Below are 24,443 nucleotides of genomic sequence, written 5' to 3'. Positions count from 1 at the left end.
TGTGAACGCGCCTGACAACAACAACAAATCACCAGCATTTCTACCTATTACATTCAGGAAAGTCTTCAAATTAAAAATGCTACAATTTGCCTTGCTACCTATTGAGGCCATTACATTTCTTTCATTTAACAGGATTTTTTAAGAAAAAAAATAATTAGAGACACTAAACCAAAATAATTAATTTATCTTTAAGAGTAGAATTTAGTTGGGATTTTCTTGGAAAGAATCATAAAGCTGTAAACATGCTTCCTAATAACATCAGGAGCCGCTTTTTAAAAATATTTCATTCACTTTAAACATCACCCGAATGGTCGGTAATTAATGTATATGGAAACCTATGCACATACTGGCATTATTCCTTTATAACACTGTAAAAAACATTTTACAAATATTTTTTGGGAAAAAAAAAACTGAAGTCACTCGCATGACATGCATTGAAGCTGATTTGGGTGTGATCAATGCAGTCTGATGTGCATAGAAGCCTATAGAAGAATGGGGCTCCTAAATAGGTTGCTTTGTAATGGTACACAGTATGAAGGTTAATGTCAATTCAGTTAAGATCCTGGCTATATATTTCATTGAAATATTACAATGAACACAAGAAGCCTTACATTACATGTCAATTGATCTTTACTGCCTTTGACAATCCCAGTCTAACAATCCCAGTCTGAGCCTGTGTATCCTATGGAAAAATATACTATATGAGTAATGTGGTAGTAGTTACAAGTTTCAAGTTGTGTATGTTTCACAAATTTCTACATCATGCACCTATGGAAAGAATGCCAAAGTTACCTTTAACGTCATTTGAAACATTTCAGAGTGTTTGTTTTCATTGCTTATCTAGATATTTCAACCACATCTGATGGGTAGTATGTACAACCCATATTAGAAAAGAAATGAAGGTGGGAATATAAGTTATGTCTGTTATTTGACCAACTTACAGTTCAAATTTTTGAAAAGGATGTTTTCACGAGTTGGAGTGGGTCATGATTATATTGATGCATGTAATAAAAGTGATGGTTACCATGACACAGCAGGGATCGATCCCCTTGTTTGATATCATACTAGTGCTGTTGTAGCAACATTGGCAAGATTCAACAAAGCGGATACAAACTGATAATCTATAAAATTGTGTACATGTAGGACATAATGGTCAGATCCAAGCAACAAACTGATCCCCCAGTCACACTAGATAGAGTGACACCAAATTAATCAAACTAATACATTACCCATAATGGATAAGGATCAGTGGACTTGGCTTGGAGTCAGTTTGCCAGTGTCACTCACATATCAATAGGTGACCTACCCATTTTATATGGATGAAAACAAGATTCATCAATTGCACCACATACAGTTAGAGTACCGTAGCAAAGGTTTAACAATGTTTGTAACCTTAATAATGGCATTGTTGCAAAGGGAATGTTACAATCTTCTGAATAATTCATTTTTACTATCTGCACGAACCCTGAGTGGGCGGCTGGGTGGGCGCCTGAGAGGGGCTCGGCTTGCCTGTGAAAGCAGCTGTCGGTAAAAGTACTGTGAACTAGACCCACACTGGGTGATATATTCTGTTATTTTGGGAAAGTTTAAGATCATTATTCGCAAATTTCAAGCAGATTAAATCTTAGACAAATCAATGCGGGATTCAAACCTGCAAATATTAATTACTTCGGAAATGGAAATGCACGTCATCATAAAGATTTTCAGTTTCAGGATTGATAACAGAAGCGGTTGAACTGCATAGAAAATTATCATCGTAATCATCATCCCCATTCATATGATGACATCTCAACAAACAACAACACATAATAATATATTTGGAATGAAATGCTTGGTACATTATACAAGTGGCATAATAAACAATTTAAAAGTTACCATCACAAATATTAGATATTTTGAAAAATTTGAAAAAAAACGTTAAAAAAAACGAAATAACGCCTTTTACGTCGTATTTCAGCCAATGCCGATGTTGGCTTTTTGTTGTTGGCATTTCCGTGTTGCTTATATTACTCACAATTAGCCGGCTCGTCTATTGTTATTTTTTTAATTAAATGATTAATTAACGGTCACCGTGTTTTTTTTAAAGTGGAGCTAAATTGGTATGATCGTGTTGGCTAAATTTCACACATTTTGGGGTCTAAAATTACTTTCATAGCAATTTTAGGTTCTAAAACGGCACTATAAATGTCATAGATAAGTATAAGAGCAATAACCATGTACTTTGAAGGCATTTGCTGTCTAAAACAGAACTCAACTATCCCTTTAAAGGAAATCTCACCCCAAGAATAAATGTTGAGTTATTCTGAGAGATTTATTACATTCTTGCCAATTAATCTACAAGATTCCCCACCAAAATGTATGAGAAAGGCTTAAAGCAAGAATAATGAATCAGCACATACTATGTTTACCTCCTCGGCTTTGATATTCCCTCATTACAAAGTAAAGTTTTTAATATTGAATTAAAAAGTATTTCCAAATAAATCTTGGTGCCTGGTACATGTACAACTAAGCATGGCACATCATATTTTCAAAAAAATGGCTGCGCCCATGTCATGCTAAAAGGCATTACATCATGCCAAGAATACCTTATTATTAGCAAATTGAGTTGTCCTGATTTTTGAGTGGTGGTGGAGCCTGGCTAAGTAAAGGGGTAGTAGAGCCAGGCTGAGTTGAGTTGAGGGGTGGTGGAACCAGGCTAAGTAGAGAGTGGTTGTGGAGCTAAACTGAGTAGAGTGATGGTGGAGCCAGGCTAAGTAGAGTGGTGGAGGAGCCAGTCTGAGTTGAATGGTAGTAGAGCCAGGCTGAGTTGAGTAGTGGTGGAGCCAGACTTAGTAGAGTGGTGGCGGAGCTAGACTGAGTAGAGTGGTGGTGGAGCTAGGCTGAGTAGAGTGGTGGTGGAGCTAGGCTGAGTAGAGTGGTGGCGAAGCTAGACTGAGTAGAGTGGTGGTGGAGCTAGGCTGAGTAGAGTGGTGGTGGAGCTAGGCTGAGTAGAGTGGTGGTGGAGCTAGGCTGAGTAGAGTGGTGGTGGAGCTAGGCTGAGTAGAGTGGTGGTGGAGCTAGGCTGAGTAGAGTGGTGGTGGAGCTAGGCTGAGTAGAGTGGTGGTGGAGCTAGGCTGAGTAGAGTGGTGGTGAAGCTAAGCTGAGTAGAGTGGTGGTAAAGCTAAGCTGAGTAGAGTGGTGGTGAAGCTAAGCTGAGTAGAGTGGTGGTGAAGCTAGGCTGAGTAGAGTGGTGGTGGAGCTAGGCTGAGTAGAGTGGTGGTGAAGCTAAGCTGAGTAGAGTGGTGGTGAAGCTAAGCTGAGTAGAGTGGCGGTGGAGCCAGATTAAATGGTATGGGAAATCCCCTTCCCGCCTGGGATGGAGGTGGACTTGTCCGTGTATTCTTGAGGAAGGTACAACATTCACAGCAAACATTCTCCATAGGGCTAGGCTGGCGCCATACATGAAGTTCTCTTCGTTTACGCTCTCTCACTGGGCTTGACTCCATAAATGGTGTGGGTGGCGCACTTATACTAAATTGAACAAACAAATCAGCAATCATAAGCTTGAGTCTGTTAATGATTTCGTCAGAGTTAAATGTGGGGAGTTGGGACAAGTGGATAACACAATAATACGGTAAGTGTACTAGTGTAGTGTATTTTATATTTAATGGGACTTCTCATTAGTATTACATTAATAGCTACCAGTATACTCTTTGCAATTCACAATTTACTCAGTATTTAATGCTTGCATTACTCCGTCTAATAAAAAATTCCAGGTAAAAATAAATATTGAATACCATAGTACCTGTAAAAGACAACAGCTGACTTCTGTATGTCCTTTAAAAGAATGTTATACTATACTGCTCTGTTTTCGCCTCCTGTAATACCTTTTAAATTCAGACCTACTATATTATGTTACTCAGTACAGAAGCCTATTCACATACAAGCTACATGTATGCATTTTATTTAGGCTCCCCACATTTTACATTGTATTACCTTACATGTCATATCCATATACCTCGCACATATTTTCCATACATGTACATTATGATTTATACTTGATTTGAAATATTTCACTTTTTGTGTGTAATCTACACTTATACGCTTGTATAAAAAACATTGTGAAAGAAACTTTATTGAAGTAAATGGGAAAGGTTGGTTATAAACATATAGTACAGGTAGATTTAGGTACATGTTTATAATATGAGGTTTTTTTAGTCATCAAAATGATGAGAAATTGAGTCAGTGTTGCTAAAAGTCACCTTGGCTGCACATTGAAATAGGTGTAAGTGACTATACACCAATGTGTCAAGAAGTTTGGTAATAAAACTTTTCATTTTTCATATCATATTTCAAACTAGAGGGCATTTTAAGAGCACTCCCTTTCTTGGGGGAAACTTTTATATACCATCCAGACTAACATGAACATAATGGGTAAAGCTCTAAAATATATATCTTTTTTTTCCCTTTCACTATTAAAAACTAGGCAATATTGAGGGATGATGACCCCAAGGCTAACAATGAAATTGCACCTCCAGTACAATTTTTTTAACATAACTTTACAAGCAAGGCACCAGAATAGTAGATTTTCTTTGGCATTTACAAACCCCCAAAACACAATTTAATGGATTTTAGACTCATTTGTATATAACAACCCAGGATGAGAGTACTCATTAAAAAAGATGTAGAGCATATTTACCTTCTTTGCCTAGTGGGTGTGGAAGGGCTTTTCTTGGGCTATTTGGGCTGAGAGACTCAACAGGAATATGCAAGAACTCTTCATTGGGAATGAACATCTTAACACAGCAAACACTACAGATCAATCTGAAACATAATTCACAATTGAAAAACGATTCTGAATTGAACCTTTAAAAACAGTTTAAACTTTTTCTATAATCTTATGAAAAAATAATTTGATGTTTAAAAATAGTAGCTAAATATTGATTAGAATTAATCAGGCATACATAAATTTGGGAACAGGTCAACAAACAAAATATATCTTATCAGCAGGACTACAGAACAATCCATGTTCTTGAAAACCTTTACTGGGTGTTTTTTGACGTCATTGATATATTATTTCTTCATACAGTAGGAATGCTTCGTTGAAATGCATGCCTCTTATATTGTCAATTTTTTAAGATATAAATTATACAAATTTGACCCTTATGACATTCTGCTTATAACCTTCACTGCTGCCTCCAAGAACCAAAAATCAAATTTCACAACATTTAGGTTAAGACCATAACAAAACATAACAAAACACTGTATCTATTTTGAATTGCTCCTGTTCACAATAATCTACATCATATGAACATCAATAATCACAATTATCTACATCATATGAACACCACTAATCACAATATTACACCTGTATCAGTATGGTTCCAAGCATTCTCAAATATGTCAATATTGCAGTTGGTAAAATTACATTTGAAATGATCTCATGTTTTTATATATATATATTTTGTTCTTTTTGTGTCATCCTCCAAACGGATAAATGCTGTATACGTGCAAGTATTGATTTCAACTAAATTCTATTAAAGGTAATGCAAAGTTTAGGTAATTTTGAAAATTGTATGGACAGTAATTCTTATAAATTAGGATATATTTGGATGCCCCTGTGGATGTTTATAAGCACTAGAAAATTTAGCCCCTAAAACAGTTCTGCTTTCGAGAAAATTGAATAATCAAAATTTACTGGTGCTCCCAGTAAATTTCAAATATTTCAAATAGCGCCTATTAAAGGCCATAGGGCATAATTTCCAAACGGGAATAGCAAATCGGTCGATTGTAGTCAAGAAATATCGTTTAAAAGCAAAAGTAATATTAGTCTTGAGAGGGCGCTATACAACATAAATAGTTTATCATTCACAATTTCATCACTTTAGGCTCGATTTCAACCGCTACAACGATCATTGAGTATTGTAAAATTGCATATGGCTCCAAAATGTTAATTTGAACCAAATTCATGACCCCATACCCAAACTTTGTAATACCTTTAAACTTGAGGGTGTAAAGTAAATTAAACAAAATAAAATCTTACTTTTTACATAGTCTGCATTTGAACCTCTTCTTAAAGAGAGAGAACTTCTTCTTACATGAAAAGCACACCTGCAAAACAAAATCAATACATAAGAATAATACATAAATATTACAATTGTTATAAAATCAAAATAACAAGATTTTAAAAAAAGATCAATTCTGTCTAAATATCCCCTAGACAATCATCCCCTCAGAAAACCAATCTTGTTATAAACAGCAATAATATTTGCCCTTATCAATTATGAATAATTTTGGTACAATTTTGAAGCCTACTAGAGTTTTTTAAAAATGTTATTGATGTGATGAAATACCTTGTCCTGTAGCACGTCTTTATGAAGTCTAGCATTGACTCTGAGGTTCTCAATCTCTGCTTTCACTAAGACACTTCTGATATGAATAACCTCCTTCACTGTCAATGATAAGCAATCCATACTCGCACACTGTTTCCCGGTAGACTACAATAGAAGAGGATAATACTTGTGATCACAAACATATTAAGAAACTGCATCAAGATCTCACACACACACCCAGTTTAAAACAAAAACGGGTCATCTGGGGTCTTTTGACAGTAGGTGTTACACACAACAAATGCATGCTCTAGAGTTCAATATGGCAAACAGTATGGACTGAAGATAGTAATAATTATATCACATAAAGTACAAATAAGGATACAAATATCAATTATGATTATGAATCATGCAGAAGGGGAGGGGTATTTTGAAATATACCCTAAATGGGTTGTTGGGACACAAAGACATACACATTAACTTTGGAGCCTTTCCTGAAATAACCCATTTCACCTATGAGATTTGACCCCTCAAAGTTACTTAGATTATTCACGTCAGCAACCAGGGTAATGCAAGAGAAAGTTAGCTGCATTGAATATATATTCTAGAATAACATCAATTTATGAAAATAAAGCACATGTATTTAGGTAAGTGTCTGAATATCATCTTATTCTGGTGGTAAGGTTTCTGAATGTATCTTATCTAATGTATATTTTATGTATACAGCAAAGTATTATTTATTTTTCCTCACTCACAATATTCCGAAGCAGGATGATTCTAGGCAAAGAAATGCCTCATACATGTATTTGCATATTGAGGTGCCTCAATAATAATTTTTGTATTGCACCCTCCCCAAAGTGAAAAAAGATGCCTCTCCTTGCAATCTTTAAAAAACTGACAAAGCTATGCCCCAAATAAAACATTCTTCACAAGCAAATACGTAGTTGACATTAATTTATGGAACTAACTTTATCATATCGCTGGTAATCAGTGGCAATGTTCTTTTTTGCATTTGAGATCGGTAAAATCTTTCTTTCTTGAGTGTGTGTATAGTCCTGAAAAGGACTGTCGGTAATCTTTCTTGCTTGAGTGTGTGTGTAGTTCTGATCAAGATTCAACACACACTTTTACTAATGTTCACCTTTAAAGGTGCTTAAACTGGAAGATTCTAGATGTCTAGCATGTTCTTACCTTGAATGACTGACAGGGACCAATGCTGTGCCTCCTGGGAGTGTCACATGGAATCTCATCTGATCTTATTTCATCATAACTGGACATCGATGATCTGCTCATTGTTAGTGTTTTTTCCGGAGTGGAGGCCATGGTATCTTCAATATATAAAGAGTCAAACAATTATTTATTTTTGATAACTCATGTAAATTCAAATGAAGAATGTAAAATATTTAAATATCCTCCTATGAAACAGAACTAAATCATGTAAACTAAATTACAACATATGGAAACGACTTTAATGATAATATCACAAAAATGACTGAATACATTTACTATTACCCGTAGTCTTATCTAACCATTCTCCTTCAAATGATATTCTACATGATTATGCATAATAAGTGTGGTTCTGCCAATCAATTTTGTTAACCTGAGAAGAAGTTGTTTTGATATCAATGATAGAAAGTTGCAAGCCACAAACAACATGGATACAATCAAAGAAAACCTACCCCATGAGCAATGAATGCTTCATTCAAAATGTTAAAATCAATTAATAGTGGTTACAAAAAAATAGAAAATCTAACAGTGCATTTGTCAAGGCACATGCTTTAAAAGGCAGTGCAGGGATTTGCAGGGTGAAAATATCAAAACTTGTGAAAGGGCAATAATGTTGTTAAAAAATTATTGAAAACTTTTCTAAAAGTATGGTGGGAATATATTAATTATTAGCAAAATTAGAGTGATTTTTCTTTTCAAATTTGAATTTTGCAACTAATCATTGTTTATTCACCCTCTTTGTTTTATAGAAAAGAGCTTCAATTGTCATTCAGAGAGAAAAGCACAAAGTATTTGATCTGAATTTTGCACACTATCATTTTATAAACTCATGTTGCTGATATAAATACATTTTAAGATAAGTTTTGAGAGCTTGCAAATCCCAGATAATAGCAGTCAATCATTTTCAATTATTACAGCCTGTACTGCATGTTGTGTGCATGCTGCACATGGAACCGTTCTGGTACATTGCAGGAATTTGATTCAAATAAGCAGGATAATAATATTCAAATTGTTGTCATAGGTAGGGCAACTACATGTAACCTTCATAAAACACTCACAAAATTGTTCAAAATGAGCAAGAATAACACCAATTCTTTGTATTCTTGCATACATGTGCAATATTGAAGTTGCACGTCTCATGCATTATATTAGTATTCCCAGTCTTGGACTTTCCAGGATCATTATTTCAATCTATTCGCTTTGAAACATCTTCACCCAGTACATACAGTGTGTGGACATAAGAGAATGACTGCTTTCTTTGGAAACAATGAAATATCCTGATTGTATCCTAATTTTATTGTTTTTTTCTCAAATTCAGAATGGAAAAAGGACTATTCATTTTGATTGGGAACCCTGTGTTTAAAATAGAAATGGCAAATATTCAACTGTTTACTAAACAGTTTGGAGTGAGTTATGCAAACACTATTTGTTCACACTCAATATAGACATTGTCCAGGATTCAATCTGCAGGTCTTTTGAGATGATTTGAACATTTCTAAACTTTGCATGTTGCAAATTAATCCAGTTTTATATATTGACATGTACATACCATGTGGCAATCTGACATCTAAAAGAATGCTCTCATCTAGATGTTCGTCAAGGATCTTCTGTATTGCTTGTTCCAGAATGTCTCCTCCATCACCATCTTCCTCATCAATATCTTTAGTTGCTTGGCAACCATTTATCTCTCTTCTTAATCTTCTTGGTAGTGAGTAGGAGTCAGACTTGTGCCTGCTAGTATCACTCTCTGATTCCTTCATTCAAACAATATATAGAAACAAAATAAACAATGAGAAAAAAACACATAACATATTTGATGTCCAGATATGCATAAAGAAAATTGAAGGGAAAGAAACTGATAGTTTTCAATATAAAGCTTTCTTATAATGATTGGTACTACCGGTGGATTTTTCTGATACACAACGGGTTTCAAGTCATTCATTTTAATTCAGAAAGATTTTTTCTTCCTATCCTCACATCTTTGTGTCTCTTTTTCTTCTTCTAATAACAAACAGAATAGAGAGAATCTTGCTATACTTTGCTTAAATGTGAACGGTGTTGTGCAGGTTGCTGTTGGCGTCTGAATGATTTTCTACCTCTCATTTGTTTAATATATCACTTGAGGAGGATTAAACTCTACAGTAGCTAAGTATTGCTAGTATCTTTATATCTACTATCTAAAAACACAATAAATCTGAACAGAAAAGTCTTAGAGGGCTTACCAAAACTATACATTAACTTGTGCTTATTCATTTAATGTTCATTAGCTGTAAAGCTTATTTATTGATATGATCACTCTGGACCTTCGCCTGCATGTATGACAGTATAGGGCTGTATCCAAGCACAACTTGCATGACAAACATTACTTCTAACTTTAGCTTTGCCGTGATACTTGAATATTTTAAAACATTGAAGGCAGGCCTTAAATTAATCGACGGCCATCGACGGCCAGGCCGTCGATGCCCCTAGACTGGCCGCGGTGCCCTCCCAAAAAAAGATATATTCACGGCCAAAAAGGCCGTGCCCTTTTTTTCAAACTGGCCGACGTGCCTTTTTTTCCAACTGGACGTGCCCTTTTTATTTTAAATGTGCGCACATAAAACCACCAATTGCGCTCATAATCATCTAAAACTAGACGGCAAGGCGCAAGTGTTTTCCGTGAAAATGCGCCCATAAATTATTAGAACAGTAAAAATACACGAATCACGAACAGTTTGCCGCCCACGAGCTCTCTTCTAGCTTCGTATTTAGTGCTTTAATAAGAGGCAAGTGCCGTGAAAATGCGCCCTTTGTTATTATATAGGCAATGCGCTAGCGCACGTACGTACGTACGTACGTTCATATTATGCGATCGCATGATATGCATATGGTGCATGCTGTTGACGCACGCACGTACGTACAAATCGAAGGCCAGGATCAAGAAAACAAATCGTCAAATGGAGAAATAAACAAGCATTCAAATAGTCATTAGAGATCTGTCGAGGTTTGTTTGTAGGCCTATATAGTTTATTATCTTATCTCAAATAGAATTTAGAATTATCTTATTAATAAGTTAAGAACACCTACGATGTTCTCGATCGCAGTTGCTCTCATTTTGCCACCAGCCGACCTCGCTTCAAAAAGCTACCCCGCCAGCTTCCCAAGACGAACGTTTCGAGTCCCGTAAAATTCCGAGGGTGCATCGGTTTCGCTGGCAAACTTCCAGCCCGACAGCTTCCCACCAAAAGTGGCGAGAGTGTGTGTGCGAGGAACGATTTTGGTTTCGTGAATGCACGTTACGCAACTGAGCTGAGCGTGTCACTTTCAGCTGTCGAATGTCTATAAGGACATTTTTACATCTTATTTCATTAGTTAGGCCTATGTAGACCTTTCTATAGTCTACAACAGTTAAAAAGATAATTTCTTCAAATTTGCTCCTACTACCGAGAGAGTGGCGGAAGGTTTGTGTGTGAGGTGCGATTTTGATTTGGAATACCCGGCCCGGTAAACTTGCCAATTAAGTCCTGATGACTTTCGATGTTTGTGAAATTGACAATTTATTTATTCATTTGCTCATCAATATTTTTAGTTACTTTAAAATACTGTTTAATGTGCAAGTTTGATGTTCTTAATCAATCTTTCCTGTTCATATTGTTAAGATTAAAAAGTTATTAAATTGATCGTTCGATCTATTCACATTATGAAATTAACATTTGTAGACTCTCTTTGAACTTATGATTAGATAAGCGGCCTATCTGTTTTTGGAAAAATTGCCCCTTGCTCTGGTAAATTCCCGTGGCAAAGGGCAACTTAAAAAAAAAATTGCCCCTTGCTCCTGGCTGCTAAATCTAAGGCTTGCGGGCCGCCGCCTTGTTTGCAGGCGCGTAGCCAGAGTTTGGTGTTTGGGGGGGCACATACATGTAATCGATCGAGGTCAAAAAAAGGGGTCTACAAAATTTCAACCGATCCTGAAAATTTTAGGTGAACCCCCCCCCCCCCCCGTGGCTACGCGCCTGCTTGTTTGTATGTACCGTAGACCTCTATACATTCTGTGAAGAAGCTGGTGCTAAAAGTCATGGGAAATTGATCCTGCACAAGTTTCATAAAATACACATGACATCTAACAAAAATAGAATCAATTTTTTTGGCCTCATACTCGATGCCCTTTTTGTAAAATATTTTGCCTCGATGCCCTTTTTGTAAAAATATTTTGGCCTTGGTGCCCTTAAAAATATGAGGTACTCGAGGCCAAACTGGCCTTGCCCTAAAAATGACGAAATTTAAGGCCTGTGAAGGGCACAACAATATTGTTCCGAGTGTTTTAATTTCTTTTCCTTCATAATCATATCTCGGGTGAGTCATAATTTGGTAAGTATTTTGACAACTTATGATACATTGCTATTTTTATAGTCTGATCAACATTATGGTATTGTGTGTGGTAGAAAGCCTCTCATAACTTAACTCCGTCGTCTAACTTAAGTTTCTGCACACTACGCCATCACGAATGTTTCCCTTGTATTCCTTAATTTATAAACAAAAAAACTTGTAGTACCGGTAGTCATTCTAAAAATTTGATTTTTTTTTTTTGTTGAAAAATTATGTATCCCGGATGCGCCATTTTTCATTAATTTGAAAGAATTTACTGTCTTTTACATCAAATTATTACTTCCATATTTTTATCCTATTTCACGTCGTTGCATGCACTAAATTTTTGGCTGTGGGACAAATTTCTGTACAGGTACCCATTCCCCGCCTCAAATTTTCACGTCAAACTTTGGTTTTGAAAAACCTGTAATGACTCAAGCCTAAAACACACAAACAAAACACAGAAGTTGTTGATAAGGTGAGTGGCTAAAGTGTGTAGCAAGTTGTAAATATGTCAATATGGTGCCTGACTTACATACCGGTGTAGAGTTTTTCAAATATTTGATTAATAAAATAGAAATGTTTAAAGGCGATAACTTACCTCCTCAGACCAATCCAATGAAAAACGGCCTTTAAGACCTTCTTAGCTAGCGGAGGTGATGACTCTTCTCCAGATTCATCAGAGGAAATTAAGCTCTGACTTCTTGGTTCTGTACAAGGAATCAAAAATAAGGGAGAACCATGGATACTCGATCGTGACATTCTAGTATATCCATGGTTACAGTTCTATTTTGTCAAGGACCATGACAAAACAGAACTATTAATATAGCTCAAGAATCTTATTTCTGTTACTCACACCAAAATAATTTCAATTGCAATTTATTTAGGAGGAGTTATATTCTCACCTGCATTTTCTTTGACTGAAGTTGGTTTCAGTTGAGGTTGTGAGCGGATCTCTGTCATTATCTTCTCATGAGCACTCTCCCTTCTCAGTGGTTTCTGATTTAATTTATCCTCAGGAACCTGTGCATAACACATATTTTGTTAATGTTTAATATAAATGAATGCAATGTATTATAATCAGTTAGACACAGGTCAAGATATTTGTGTCTATGGTCATGCTTTCTTTAATTATGTAGAATATACAGATCTGAGACAGCCTTGGGCAATTCCATGATTTGTTACGTTATATTTGTATGTACCTCGTATAGCATATTAGGCTCCAACATGAAGATGCATTGATACTGTATTACATTTATGGTAGACTGTATAAACACAGGGCTACATGTATATGAAACTACAAATTAAACTCATCAAACCTATTCCTGTGAGTGAAAACCAAAACTGTATATATAGTTTTGGTTAATTACCTTACTTGAAAAGGACATTAAAAAACAAGATGAATGCGACTGCATCTCCAATATGCCTCCGCCTATATTCAGTTAATACATTATGCACCCTATTTCTACTTCATTTTGTACATTTTCCAAAACTGGTATTTTCACAATCACTTATCATATGATTTGTCTCTAAATTTGGATCACTTAACCTCCATCTGTTCACAACTCAAATGGTCCTTGAGAAATCGCAATAACAAAGCTAAAATCTGATATTTCATAAGTTAACTTCTGTGACCGTTGACCGTTGACCTTTGACCTAGTTACTCAAAAACATAATCTAATATTATGACCAAGTTTAAAATTTACACCTCAAAGGGTTCTTGAGATATCACATTAACAAGAATGCAGGATGGATGGACAGACGGAGGAACGGGCAACCCGAAAACATAATGCCTTATTTGCATTGAAAATCTCACTGACTTGTGAATGCTCAAGGCGAATACTTCAATTTTTGAATAATTTTTTTACAAATATTTTACAAATTGCTTAATATCGCAGCTAATCACTCCGTGAAATACCTTTTGTTAGTCTGGTTGGAAATAGGGATCGCATTCACCATGGAGATACATTGGATTTGGATAATATGTTAGGGATTGTGGGTGAGCTGAGCTGGACCTGGTAAATACTTACAGGTTTGAGAGGTGGTCTGGAGCGGATAAAGTCTAGGATTATATCATGAGCTTCTTTCTTCACACTTGCTGGGATTATACCATTAACCTGTGATCATAGGGAGGGAAAAGACAAGTGAAGAAGAAAACTACACTTGAGCAACAAAACAAATTGATATGGGGGGGGGGGGCATTCTTTTTTAATTTTAGAAGTTTGGTTGTTTCTGCAACTATGCATCAATTTTCTCTGTCATCAATTTGATATACACTTTTCCTGGTTTGATTTCAACACTCTTTTCAAACAATTCTATGATTCTGATTTTCTGGGCTGATCCATTATAATGAAAAAGTCGTAAAGAGACAAGGTACATGTTTCGTTGTTTGATATTAAATAAAGTTTACATTGCAATGCAAAGATGGTTAAAGATACCTCCCATGTTGATATATCGTGTTATGCAATCATATTGTGAAAGAAGCTGTCTGAAAGCATCTATAAAAGGTTGATATGTTGTACTCAAAAATTGGTGTGTATTATGAGGTTTAGGAATCATCAAAATAAGAATAACAAATTCAGTGACATTAAGAGATATGATATACGGTTCATTGTAAAATATCAGAGGTAAAGTGTCAGAGGAAACGGGTAACAAACGGCGTATAACGATGTGATCTAATAGCATCCATCAGACCTGCATGTAACATACCATGACTTTGTTTAGAGTATAACGATGCGATCTAATATCGTCCATCAGCATTTCATAGGGTGTGAGTGCAAATTCAATGGGTGCTCTGCTTTTCTCATGATCAGCCAGCTTCTTCAGTTTCACACCATTTCTTAGATCTCGCACCACATTCAGCCAGATCTTAGCCTGCAAAGCAAAAATATCAAAATAAATATCATTTACAGGTGTATTCTCCCCTCTGTGCTCTCTGATTGTGTTAATGAGATTAAATTATTGCTCATTCTTGTTTCTGATATTGAGCCCATTTTGTTCTTTTAACAGATGGAAAATTAAGTGTGAAAATGCCAAATTTCCTTAACCCTAAAAAGGCAGAGGAGGGGATCCACCCCCCCCCCCCCCCTCCTCCTCCTGTAGTATTTCTGCATTATCCTTGCAGAATTTTTTTTACCAATAATTTTTTTTCGTGGCTTCACGGCCGAGGTCAGGCATGGCCTAAATAACCTTGCCTTTACAGGATCAATTTAAGATTCAACATTGAAAATATCCAAATGTATTATTAAAGGCCATCTACACATGACCTGTGGGTCTGACAGATGATATGCATAATGAACTCACCCATTGTCTTGGTTGTAAATCTTCCACATTGCCATCACAACTATCATTACTGTCTGATAAACTTCTTAATACCTGTAAAAACAAAAAGAAACATTATCTGTAAAATGTTACCAACTTCCAAACATACATTCAAAATTACATCCATTTTCAGCAGTACTCCTTCACTACCACAGGCAAATCAACAAATAACCAATGAGAAAACAAATAATTCAGGGTCCACGCTTACCCTTAATTTTAATTGCCACACAGGCAATCAGGATGATTGCTTTGTAGGTTGCAAAATCTAAGTTCTTATGGTCAGTGAAGAGGAGGTTCCCAATCATGCTTGCTGCCCAGCCCCCTGCTGGCTGGCCAGTCGAGAGCATCCTGATGGAATTACCTCAATGCTTGTATGCATATATGATGGGACCCTCATCTTGGTGTGGGAGGTCATGAGGTCAAACCTCAAAGCTCATTAATTTCAGACTGCTGCTTATTAAAGGTACTATGTCCCATTTGCAGGCCCAAAAAATGAAAAGGTTAAATTCCAATGGCATTTGAGAGATAATACTAATTTTGAACTTCCCTAAAAAGGTGGTGCTTGAAAATTTCTTCAAGTGGGAAAATAACGACTATTAGTTGTCAAATTGACTTAGGAGCTTTAGAGCCAATAAGTAATAGTCTTGATTTTCAGACCATTGAACTGAATTGTCGTACGTTTTATGCTGCGCAAAGATTCAATCAGTTTAATTTTGGCCATCACAAGAAGTGGGTTATTGATGTAGACAAATGCTCATGTACCCTTTACAGCTCATTTTATGTTTGTTAAGTATTACCAAAGAAGAAAAAAAGCCAGTGAGTCACTCAATAGTGTCTGACAGTGAAGCATAGCAAGTAAACAGGTTTCCTTGCATAATTTGAATATTAGGACACTGCTAAGGTTTAAATTTCACAGATAGGACATACATGACATATTCATAGTTCCTGCAAAGTTCTACAGAATTTGAGGTTGGCTGCAAAAGGGACATAGTACCTTTAAAGGTAAAGACCAGTATTGGAAACGCCCCAATTTCAAAAAATGAAATGGAAGCTCTTATTACCAATCAAGTGAAAGAATATGTTTTGACTAATACGTGATGATAACAATTTTGCCGGGAAAACGCCTGCTAATTGATATATTTGGTAAATTAGTTTATCTACATGGTCTGTGAGAGATAAACGCATGTGTCGCGCATGTGTCGCGCACGTGTGCGCATAGTCCCATATTCATCTTTCTGTGTACAGTGCTTGTAACTTTATGAAGACTGGGCCATATTTCTTATCATTTTGATGATTCCAGAACCTTGCAGTACACACCAATACTTATATGCTGGATGATCAACCTTTTCTGATCGATTCCACAACGTTTCTTTCACAATGCAATCGCATGACCATAACTGGTCTTTACCTTTAAAGTGATCTGGTTAGGGTTTTTTTTCGGGGGGGGGGGGGGGGGGTAGGTGAATGTGTGCATTTTTTAACTGATAATTTTTGGCATAAGGATGGGGGCGCAATAAGTAATAACCCATAGATACGCCACCTTGAATGCTGCAGATTTGGAATGTCAATGGGATTGATCTTAGGCCTATCTTCACACAACTCTCCTTGCTCTACAAACAATGAATACAAAATATTGGTGCATGGGGGGGGGGGGGGAATCTTTTCAATTTGCTGTTCAACCATCATGTGTTGTGATGTGCCGAAATGGCGGGTACTGGGATGTATCTGTCTCTGTCCAGAGTGTCCAGTTTCCTATCCTATATTTGAAAGCTTTCCCCGTTACACCATTCCATTTGGCTAAGTGCATGACAGGCAGTACCAGTCTTGCCCAATTAACTTGCCCAACCCCCCCCCCCCCCCCCCCCCTGCTTCATATGAATAGATACCTCTTTACTGCCTGTGATTTTATTGAGGAATGTAGCCAGGTCTAGATATTCAGTATACACTGCTCTGCAAACAGCTTGGTAGTGCGTAGATGCTGCTTTGGGTTGTGGAAGGTGGTCAGAACACAGCTGAAAGCAAATAAAGAAAGAATATTTCTTTAAAAATGAAAACTTGTACCTTTTAGGGGAGGCGGTTCCAAACAAAGCAGATTTTACATGAATTGTTATAAACTTTTTTTTTAACTTTTCAAATGTGGTCCGGTAACAGGTTGAGATCAGCACATTTTCAAACCAATCTGGTTCTTGAACTCATTTGTACCTATTAAATGTGGGAGGTAGCCTATTGTGTCCAGGGCAATCATGAGGGTATTATTTCATTGCACATTATGCATTCATTGCACATTATGCATTCATTGCATATTATGCATGTATCAAAATATAATTTATCATGATGGTGTTAATAAGTTAAGATGCTATGTATTTTATACATAAACAGAGAATATTGTTATGCAACAGGTTAGTGGTTGATGTTGTAGTATTTTCTCCTCTCTTCTCTTTATCACTGATTATCAATCTGTAGAAGTGGTTGTACTAATGGGCCAGTTGTTTCCTCCCTCCCCCCCCCCCCCCCCCCTCATTTGCAAATGCGTATCTTCCTCTACAAACATGGGCACTCACATGGTCAGTTTTTCAGCTTGAACATTCATGGAGTGTCTGGTGCCATTTCAAAAAGGAGCCTGACCATATGATTCACATTGTTGAACTTTCATATTTGATTGTATGCTGCTTTAAATCATTTCAAACAAAGATAATCAGTATTTATACTTATATATTGCCAGGATATTTTCAGCTCATGGATATTCAACAGGATATCCAGAAGACGGTGTTACATGTCTCGAATTTGTGTCTTTTAAATGCGAATAGAATACCCAAACAAGCATCAAAGTTCTACATGTAAGAAACCCACAAAGTTATTGAAAACAAACACTTCAGAAACACTTAAATTCTAAATGGATGTAGTAATTGTCAGGTTGGAACAAATATTAGGACTTTAAAAAAAAAAAGTTAATTTGTTTTTATTCAAACTGATATCCTCTCTTTTGAAATCAAAGAAATGTGCATTTAAAACTTGTTCACCTAGCTGAGTTCATTAGAATGATTTGCAGTAGCTGGTAACCTATCATTAAAAGAAAGAAGCCAGCAATTTTGGTATTTAAAAATAAACATGAGAATAAACAATTCAGGGTTGGAAGAAGAAAAAAAAAAATCACAATTTTTAAAGAAAAAAATCTCTCCAATCATATCTGATGTCATAAGGATATTTTGCATCAAATTAGCTGCATGTATCTATCATTGAAAGGAAGAAGTCAGTAATTTGGTGTAGCCAAAAAAAAACACATAAGGTTCACAATCACTTCACATTGTCTTTTTCCTCAATGAATAGGCTGCTAGGTTTATGCATCTAATGCTTTTTTCTTTTCTTTTTTTGGAAAAAATATTCCCCCGAAAGGCCAACCATCTCAAGAAAAGATGAAAGCAGAATAAAAACAATGAAGGGATGATAGAGAAGATAAGAGAATTTTTTTTTTAATATGAATTTCAAATGATAGAAGTAAATGAAGAAAGAATGGAATAATAAAAACAAATGTTTACATTACGGCAACGTAAAAGAGAAGATGATAGAAGTATAAAAACAAAGAATAACTAAGGAAATGCATACATCATAAAAGGATGAAAAATGAAGAAAAAGAAGAGAAATAATAATGAGATAATAGAAAAATAAGGAAATACATTGGAAATGATGTAGGAAAAGATGAAGAAGTAGTGATACATATCATACTGAAATATAGAAATAAAAGATGAAAGTTAAGTGAACACAACAATGAATAACTTGAGATAGGAAGAGAATAAAGAAAAAAGGCAAAGATAGAAGGAAATATTAGGCCTCATTGAGAAAAACAAAGATAGTACAATGACAAACAATGACATAAGAAAATATTAAGAAGAATAGGTAAAAAATACATAGAAAATATTAGATGAAGTAAAAGATGAAAAAAAGAAAAAAGAATAACATATATACTGTATAAGGAAATAAAGATAAGATCAAAAGAGTGGGAAAGAGTTGTACTACATTAAAGTGACTCAATTGATATGGGCTATGCATGTGTTTGTATCTAGCCGCTCAACTCAATTATGTGCACAGAAATGATGGGCCAACAAAAACATCTTCAAATAACTTGTATTTATTTGTTGCACACAACTATCCAAAAGTTAGAGAAATGTCTACTTTATGATATTTCAAAGAAACAAAATTCTTTATCACACAAGTCTATGGAATATTTTTTTTTTTTAAATCGGGGCAATTTTCAAATCATGATTGATATAAACTTGTGAAATATTGAATCATTATTATTAGGTCAACATGATCTACATAGAAATATATTTAGCAACAACGTCATTCCAAGATACAAATCTAATATAGATTGCGAAAAGAAAACTTATTATTTAATATGAACTGTTATCAGTATACTGCCCTTGCTTACCTTTAACAGCTGTGTTATCATACAGGATTCATTTTCTACACGTACATGGTCTTCAGACCTGGCATCATCTCTTCCTCTTTCTCCATCGGGTTCCTCATCACAAAGTTCTTCATCCTCTATTCCTTCATCCACATTAAAGCTATCAGCCTCCTGTCTTAAACCTACATTGTTGTTATCATTGGAGTTTTCAGAATGTTCATTTCTGTCTGCACCAATCATGAATTCTATGAGTTCCTCTAAGGGGCGAGAGAGTTCTCTTTCTTCTTCTTCAGAAAGGCCATAGTCCAGAGCTTGATAAATAGTTCTCCCAAGTGTATTCATAACCTGAAAAATTATTCACAAAAATGTGAAAGAGAAATGCAAATTCACTAGTTTGTTACTTTAAAAGAAAGCAAAACAAATAAGAGAAGCAGAATGGACTGTTAGAACAAAATGATATAGTGGAGGACAACATCTTCTGTTTGCTCCAACACCCAAAAATTGGTAATGCCATATTTATTATTGATTCAACTCTAGTTTCCAAACAACTTTTTAGAGTGGTTTAGATCTCAAGTCTCATGTTTTAAAGTTCAAACGTTCTGTTTTGTCTTCCGATTTTTAAAAAAACTTTTATCATTCGGTTTTTTGCATTCTTCTGCTTTTATGCATGAACTTATAACAAAGGTGGATCACCCTTTAACCTTCTGATTTGCTTCTCTGACTTTACTTTTAAAAGCAACTTAGGCAAGAAATAAGAGGGCCTAGATTTCACCTTTAAAGTTGTCATCATGAATTTAATTGGACAAACATCAAAATATGGTACATGTACATGTAGTAGTAAACTATAATACAATGTAAATTTAGAAGAGAACCCATCAACAAAATATCTTTCTTCATATTGTGTGAAGGGTTTCATACATATTTACTCTCATCAAATATCACTTGAAAATAATATTTCAACCTGTTCATAATGTAGACATTATAAAGAAAAGATTTATTATAGTGAGCAGATTGATTGAACTCAAAATTTCTTTCTAAGGAGCTCAAGTAATTTCATCATCAGTATTCATCATGTCACTCAATTATTGCTAGCATAAATTTACTGGTACTACATGTATTTTTCATCAATATTTTGCTTGTTAATGGTAGTTAGAGGGGCTACATGTATGTGGAGGTAAAACAATGTAGCAGCACTATATCCAAACACAACAAAATCAGAGAAAACCCAGATAGATTTAAATACAAAAGGTTTCTGGAAACTTACCACGGTTTGTGTCTCTCTTGTGTGATCTGCATAGACAGTTTAAGGAAAACATAAATTTTAATGTTACTTGCCTAGACTACATTTACCTGTAGTATAATCATACAGCAAAACTGCCAGATATTTTTCTTTAGTTAAATAGGATAAAGAAAAATTCCATGTACCTTTTCTAAAGAAACAATTCAATGAGTAAGACAGAGTATTATTACCATATCATCATCAGCATGGTCATAGTGTGGACAGACATTAAATCTCTCACAAACTCTATGAGATATTTATGCTCGAAATATGGCATTATATGCTGCAGAAGTCAATTGTTTTTAGCTTGAAGTGGCTGAAATTCGATTGGGCTACATAGTACATACTAATAGGAATGCCCATGCATTGTGTGTCTGGACAAGCTGTGTACACAGTGTACCCCGACAGATATTATTGCATGGTAATTTGAATACGTTTGCAATATAAAGGAAAGTCTACCCCCGATATTAAGTTGGTTTTGAAAGCTTTTAACTCAAAAATTCTAAGCAGAAAATGAGAGGAACTGGTCTGAAAGCTTGAGCAAATTCAGTATAAAATAAGAAAGTTATGAATGTTTAAAGTTGTGATCAATCAAACTCAAGTTGGCATCACTGTGACATATCTTCTGAGCTCCTCTCCCATATCCTCTGCACTAAACATAATCCCCCCCCCCCCCCAAAAAAAAGTCCCTTATAGAAAATGTTCAATCATAATTGCACCCTAAGAGTTATTTAAAATGTGTCGAGACAACCCCTGTATGGAAAACATCTATTCCATCATCAACAAAGAAAATGAAAGTTCATGAAATCTTATAAACAGAGCAGATTGGAGAGAAGCTCGGAAGATACTTCACAGTGTTGCCAATTTGTATTTGATTGATCGCAACTTCAAAAATTCATAACTTTTTTTTTAATTCTGAATTTGCTCAACCCTTCAGACCTGTTCCTCTCATGTTTCTGCTTCTATCAAAACCAACTTACCATCAGGATGAACTTTCCCCTTTAAACATCCACAAATCTTTCCATTGAAGCCTTTGGCACAGGTGTGTTTGTTAAGCAATCTAATGAAAAATACTCATTATGTGTACTTTTACTTTTTAACGTTAGTTGTTATTTGATGCATACTTTTCCTTTAAAGCTTATCTGTACTAGTTTATAGGAGGGATTAGAACACCCTGCAAGGTCACTGACAGGTGGTTATCTCATCAACTCAAAAGAGGATCATGGGGGACCAATGGTCACTGATTAGGCATTGTTTTCTATATAAAGGGAGCAAGTACATGTAGCTACAAGTAGGACAGTGTGGCTTTAAGTTAAAATAATAATAATAGTGATGGCAAATCAAACCTTTGTAATAATTTCACTTGTATAAATGCAAAAATAAGAGAAACTGATTGGCAAAAATGTACATGGTCCTGTTAAAATTAAAAAGCAATAACATATAATTCAACAAAAGTTTGTTGACATAAAATTTTAAAAATAGTAAAAAATCAGAAATGTAAGTATCATTTGACATAACATACTACTATATAATTAAAGTAAAAAAACGACAAAAATACAATAGAATTAAAAATAAAAGTTCTTATATTCTAGTTATAAATCAATTTAAAAGTTTCAATTGCTTGGGTAGACTTTGTTTAAAGTGGGGAATGCCATTCCATCCTTTACCACCGGCAAATGTAAAGGCTTGTTTGAAAATTGAGAGGTGGACTTCATGTGGTACTACATGTACATTAACACTATCATTATTCCTAATAATATGGTAATTATGTCGATCACAAAACATTTTGATATAAAAACCTACATGTAGACTAGATCTAGTTCAATATCATTAAAATTGTGGAGGGCCGAGGAGCTATAAAATAAAAAAAAAGTGTGCAGCTAGGAATGGTCGATTACGAACTCATCGATTAAGGCTCTGTTTACAATTACACTTAAGTCTTATAGTCATAAGTCATACTCAAGTAAACTAGATTAGTAGTAGGCCCAATGCTATAGAAATGTTCGGTCTAACACGATACTACTAGTTAGAAGAGAGACGTTAGACGGCCACTCATTTTCAATGTTCAACTTCAAGCATGTAAATGGATGCCAATTAAGGCTTGGTGATATCATTACCTATCATATTTCATGTTATCACTAAGACCTTAATCCAGGTTATCCGGACACAGATCTCTGTATACGGACCTCATTTTACAGTCAAATAGACAGTAGACAGTAGCCTCTCTAATACGAACCTGTGTCTATAGCGAACATCAGGCGAACAGTTCCATCGTTGCTGAGCAGTACGCCGTTTGCACCTTCCACCGTTACATTCCTATCTAAACTTTCATCTAAAAACTTTCCACATTGATAGCAAATGGCCCAAGCTTGTTCTTCGTTTAAAGGTGCGCTGAAAGCTTCCAGGATATCTTGTAATGATATAATTTCTTGTTCCAAAAGGAATTTTCCTTTAACTGCGTCGTTCTCCATTGCGAGAGGTATATCCTGGCGACATTTACGTTCTCAATCGTCTAGCTAGAAAGTAGTAGTGTAACTAAAGTGTACATTAGTCTGTACACATAAATGCGACGCATCACAGACCGGTACATACCGCAAGCCACACTGCACTGGTATGAATGAAGAGTGGTGTTTGTGTACAGTTAGCTAGCTAGCTATGCTGTGCATGCTCTATATGCATCCCTATTACGCCAGGCATCGCCAATATTTTCACCTGCATATTTTGTATGCAAAGGGATCTTTGCATCATTTTGAGCCTAAAAGTACACCAAACTTTGTATAAAGTATTGTAAGTCGCTTCTTACGTAATTTCAAGGAGATTTTAAGGGGAATTAGACCCCATAATTGATAATTGATAGTTTGACTGATTATATCAATTCGATTTGCAGGGTCTCTTTGGCTTTTAGAGACTTTGTGTTGCTCTTAAAAATTATCCACATCCACAACACAAAACAAATATAAATGGCGAAAATTAAAAAAACTGGATTTAGTATGTGTGCATGCATCATGCATGCCCCCGATTCTGTATAACAATTAGAGTACTATATTTTAATGGGTAATTTACAAATGATTCGAAAATTGTATATTGCTTTGCTCCCTGCCACATTGAATTTCTTCAGTATCATAATTTAGCACCCCTAATCAAGGTTATCATTGGATGATAACTTTTTAGAGGGTTCCAATTTCGAAATTGCTCTGCTAGTGTATTCTGCTCTTGTTGCTTTCGTTGCTTTCTTTCAATGTTTACATCGCTTTTGCTCACTACTTACTAGTATGTCAAAGTTACATGTATATGATTGATGCTTCGAATCCATGTCATAATTTTCTAAAGCTCGGGTCGCTTTGCTCCCTCTCGTGTGATACAGCAGGAGCCCGTAACGTCGTGCCCAATATAATTATAAACAGTGGCGGATTCAGGGGGCACAGGGGGGCACGTGCACTCCCCCCCCCCCGGCCCCCCCCCCCCCCCGGTTAAAAAAAAAAAGGCCGGGGGAAAGGGGAAAGGGAGAAAAAGAGAAAAAGGAGGGGGAAAGAAATAGGAGGGGAAAAAGAGGGAAGAG

General features: G+C 35.6%; 1 protein-coding gene across 1 annotated transcript; it reads right to left on the bottom strand.

The window, feature by feature from the left end:
• Positions 1 to 3,416: 3,416 nt before the first annotated feature.
• LOC100889190 (protein spire homolog 2) lies at positions 3,417 to 23,484 on the bottom strand. The gene is given in 16 exon segments (XM_011673671.2): positions 3,417 to 3,510; positions 4,679 to 4,803; positions 6,023 to 6,090; positions 6,333 to 6,476; positions 7,500 to 7,636; positions 9,085 to 9,224; positions 9,227 to 9,289; positions 12,481 to 12,589; positions 12,785 to 12,902; positions 13,910 to 13,996; positions 14,589 to 14,753; positions 15,183 to 15,254; positions 17,087 to 17,212; positions 19,627 to 19,950; positions 20,870 to 20,901; positions 23,121 to 23,484. Coding segments are annotated over 16 exon segments (1,950 nt in total). The 5' UTR covers positions 23,356 to 23,484; the 3' UTR covers positions 3,417 to 3,505.
• Positions 23,485 to 24,443: the final 959 nt, after the last annotated feature.

The sequence above is a fragment of the Strongylocentrotus purpuratus genome, unplaced genomic scaffold (assembly GCF_000002235.5).
Source record: "Strongylocentrotus purpuratus isolate Spur 01 unplaced genomic scaffold, Spur_5.0 spur5_scaffold_8, whole genome shotgun sequence".
Classification (NCBI taxonomy): Eukaryota; Metazoa; Echinodermata; class Echinoidea; order Camarodonta; family Strongylocentrotidae; genus Strongylocentrotus; species Strongylocentrotus purpuratus.
The sequence above is the reverse complement of the archived record's forward strand: the minus strand, read 5'-3'. Positions and strand labels throughout refer to the sequence as shown.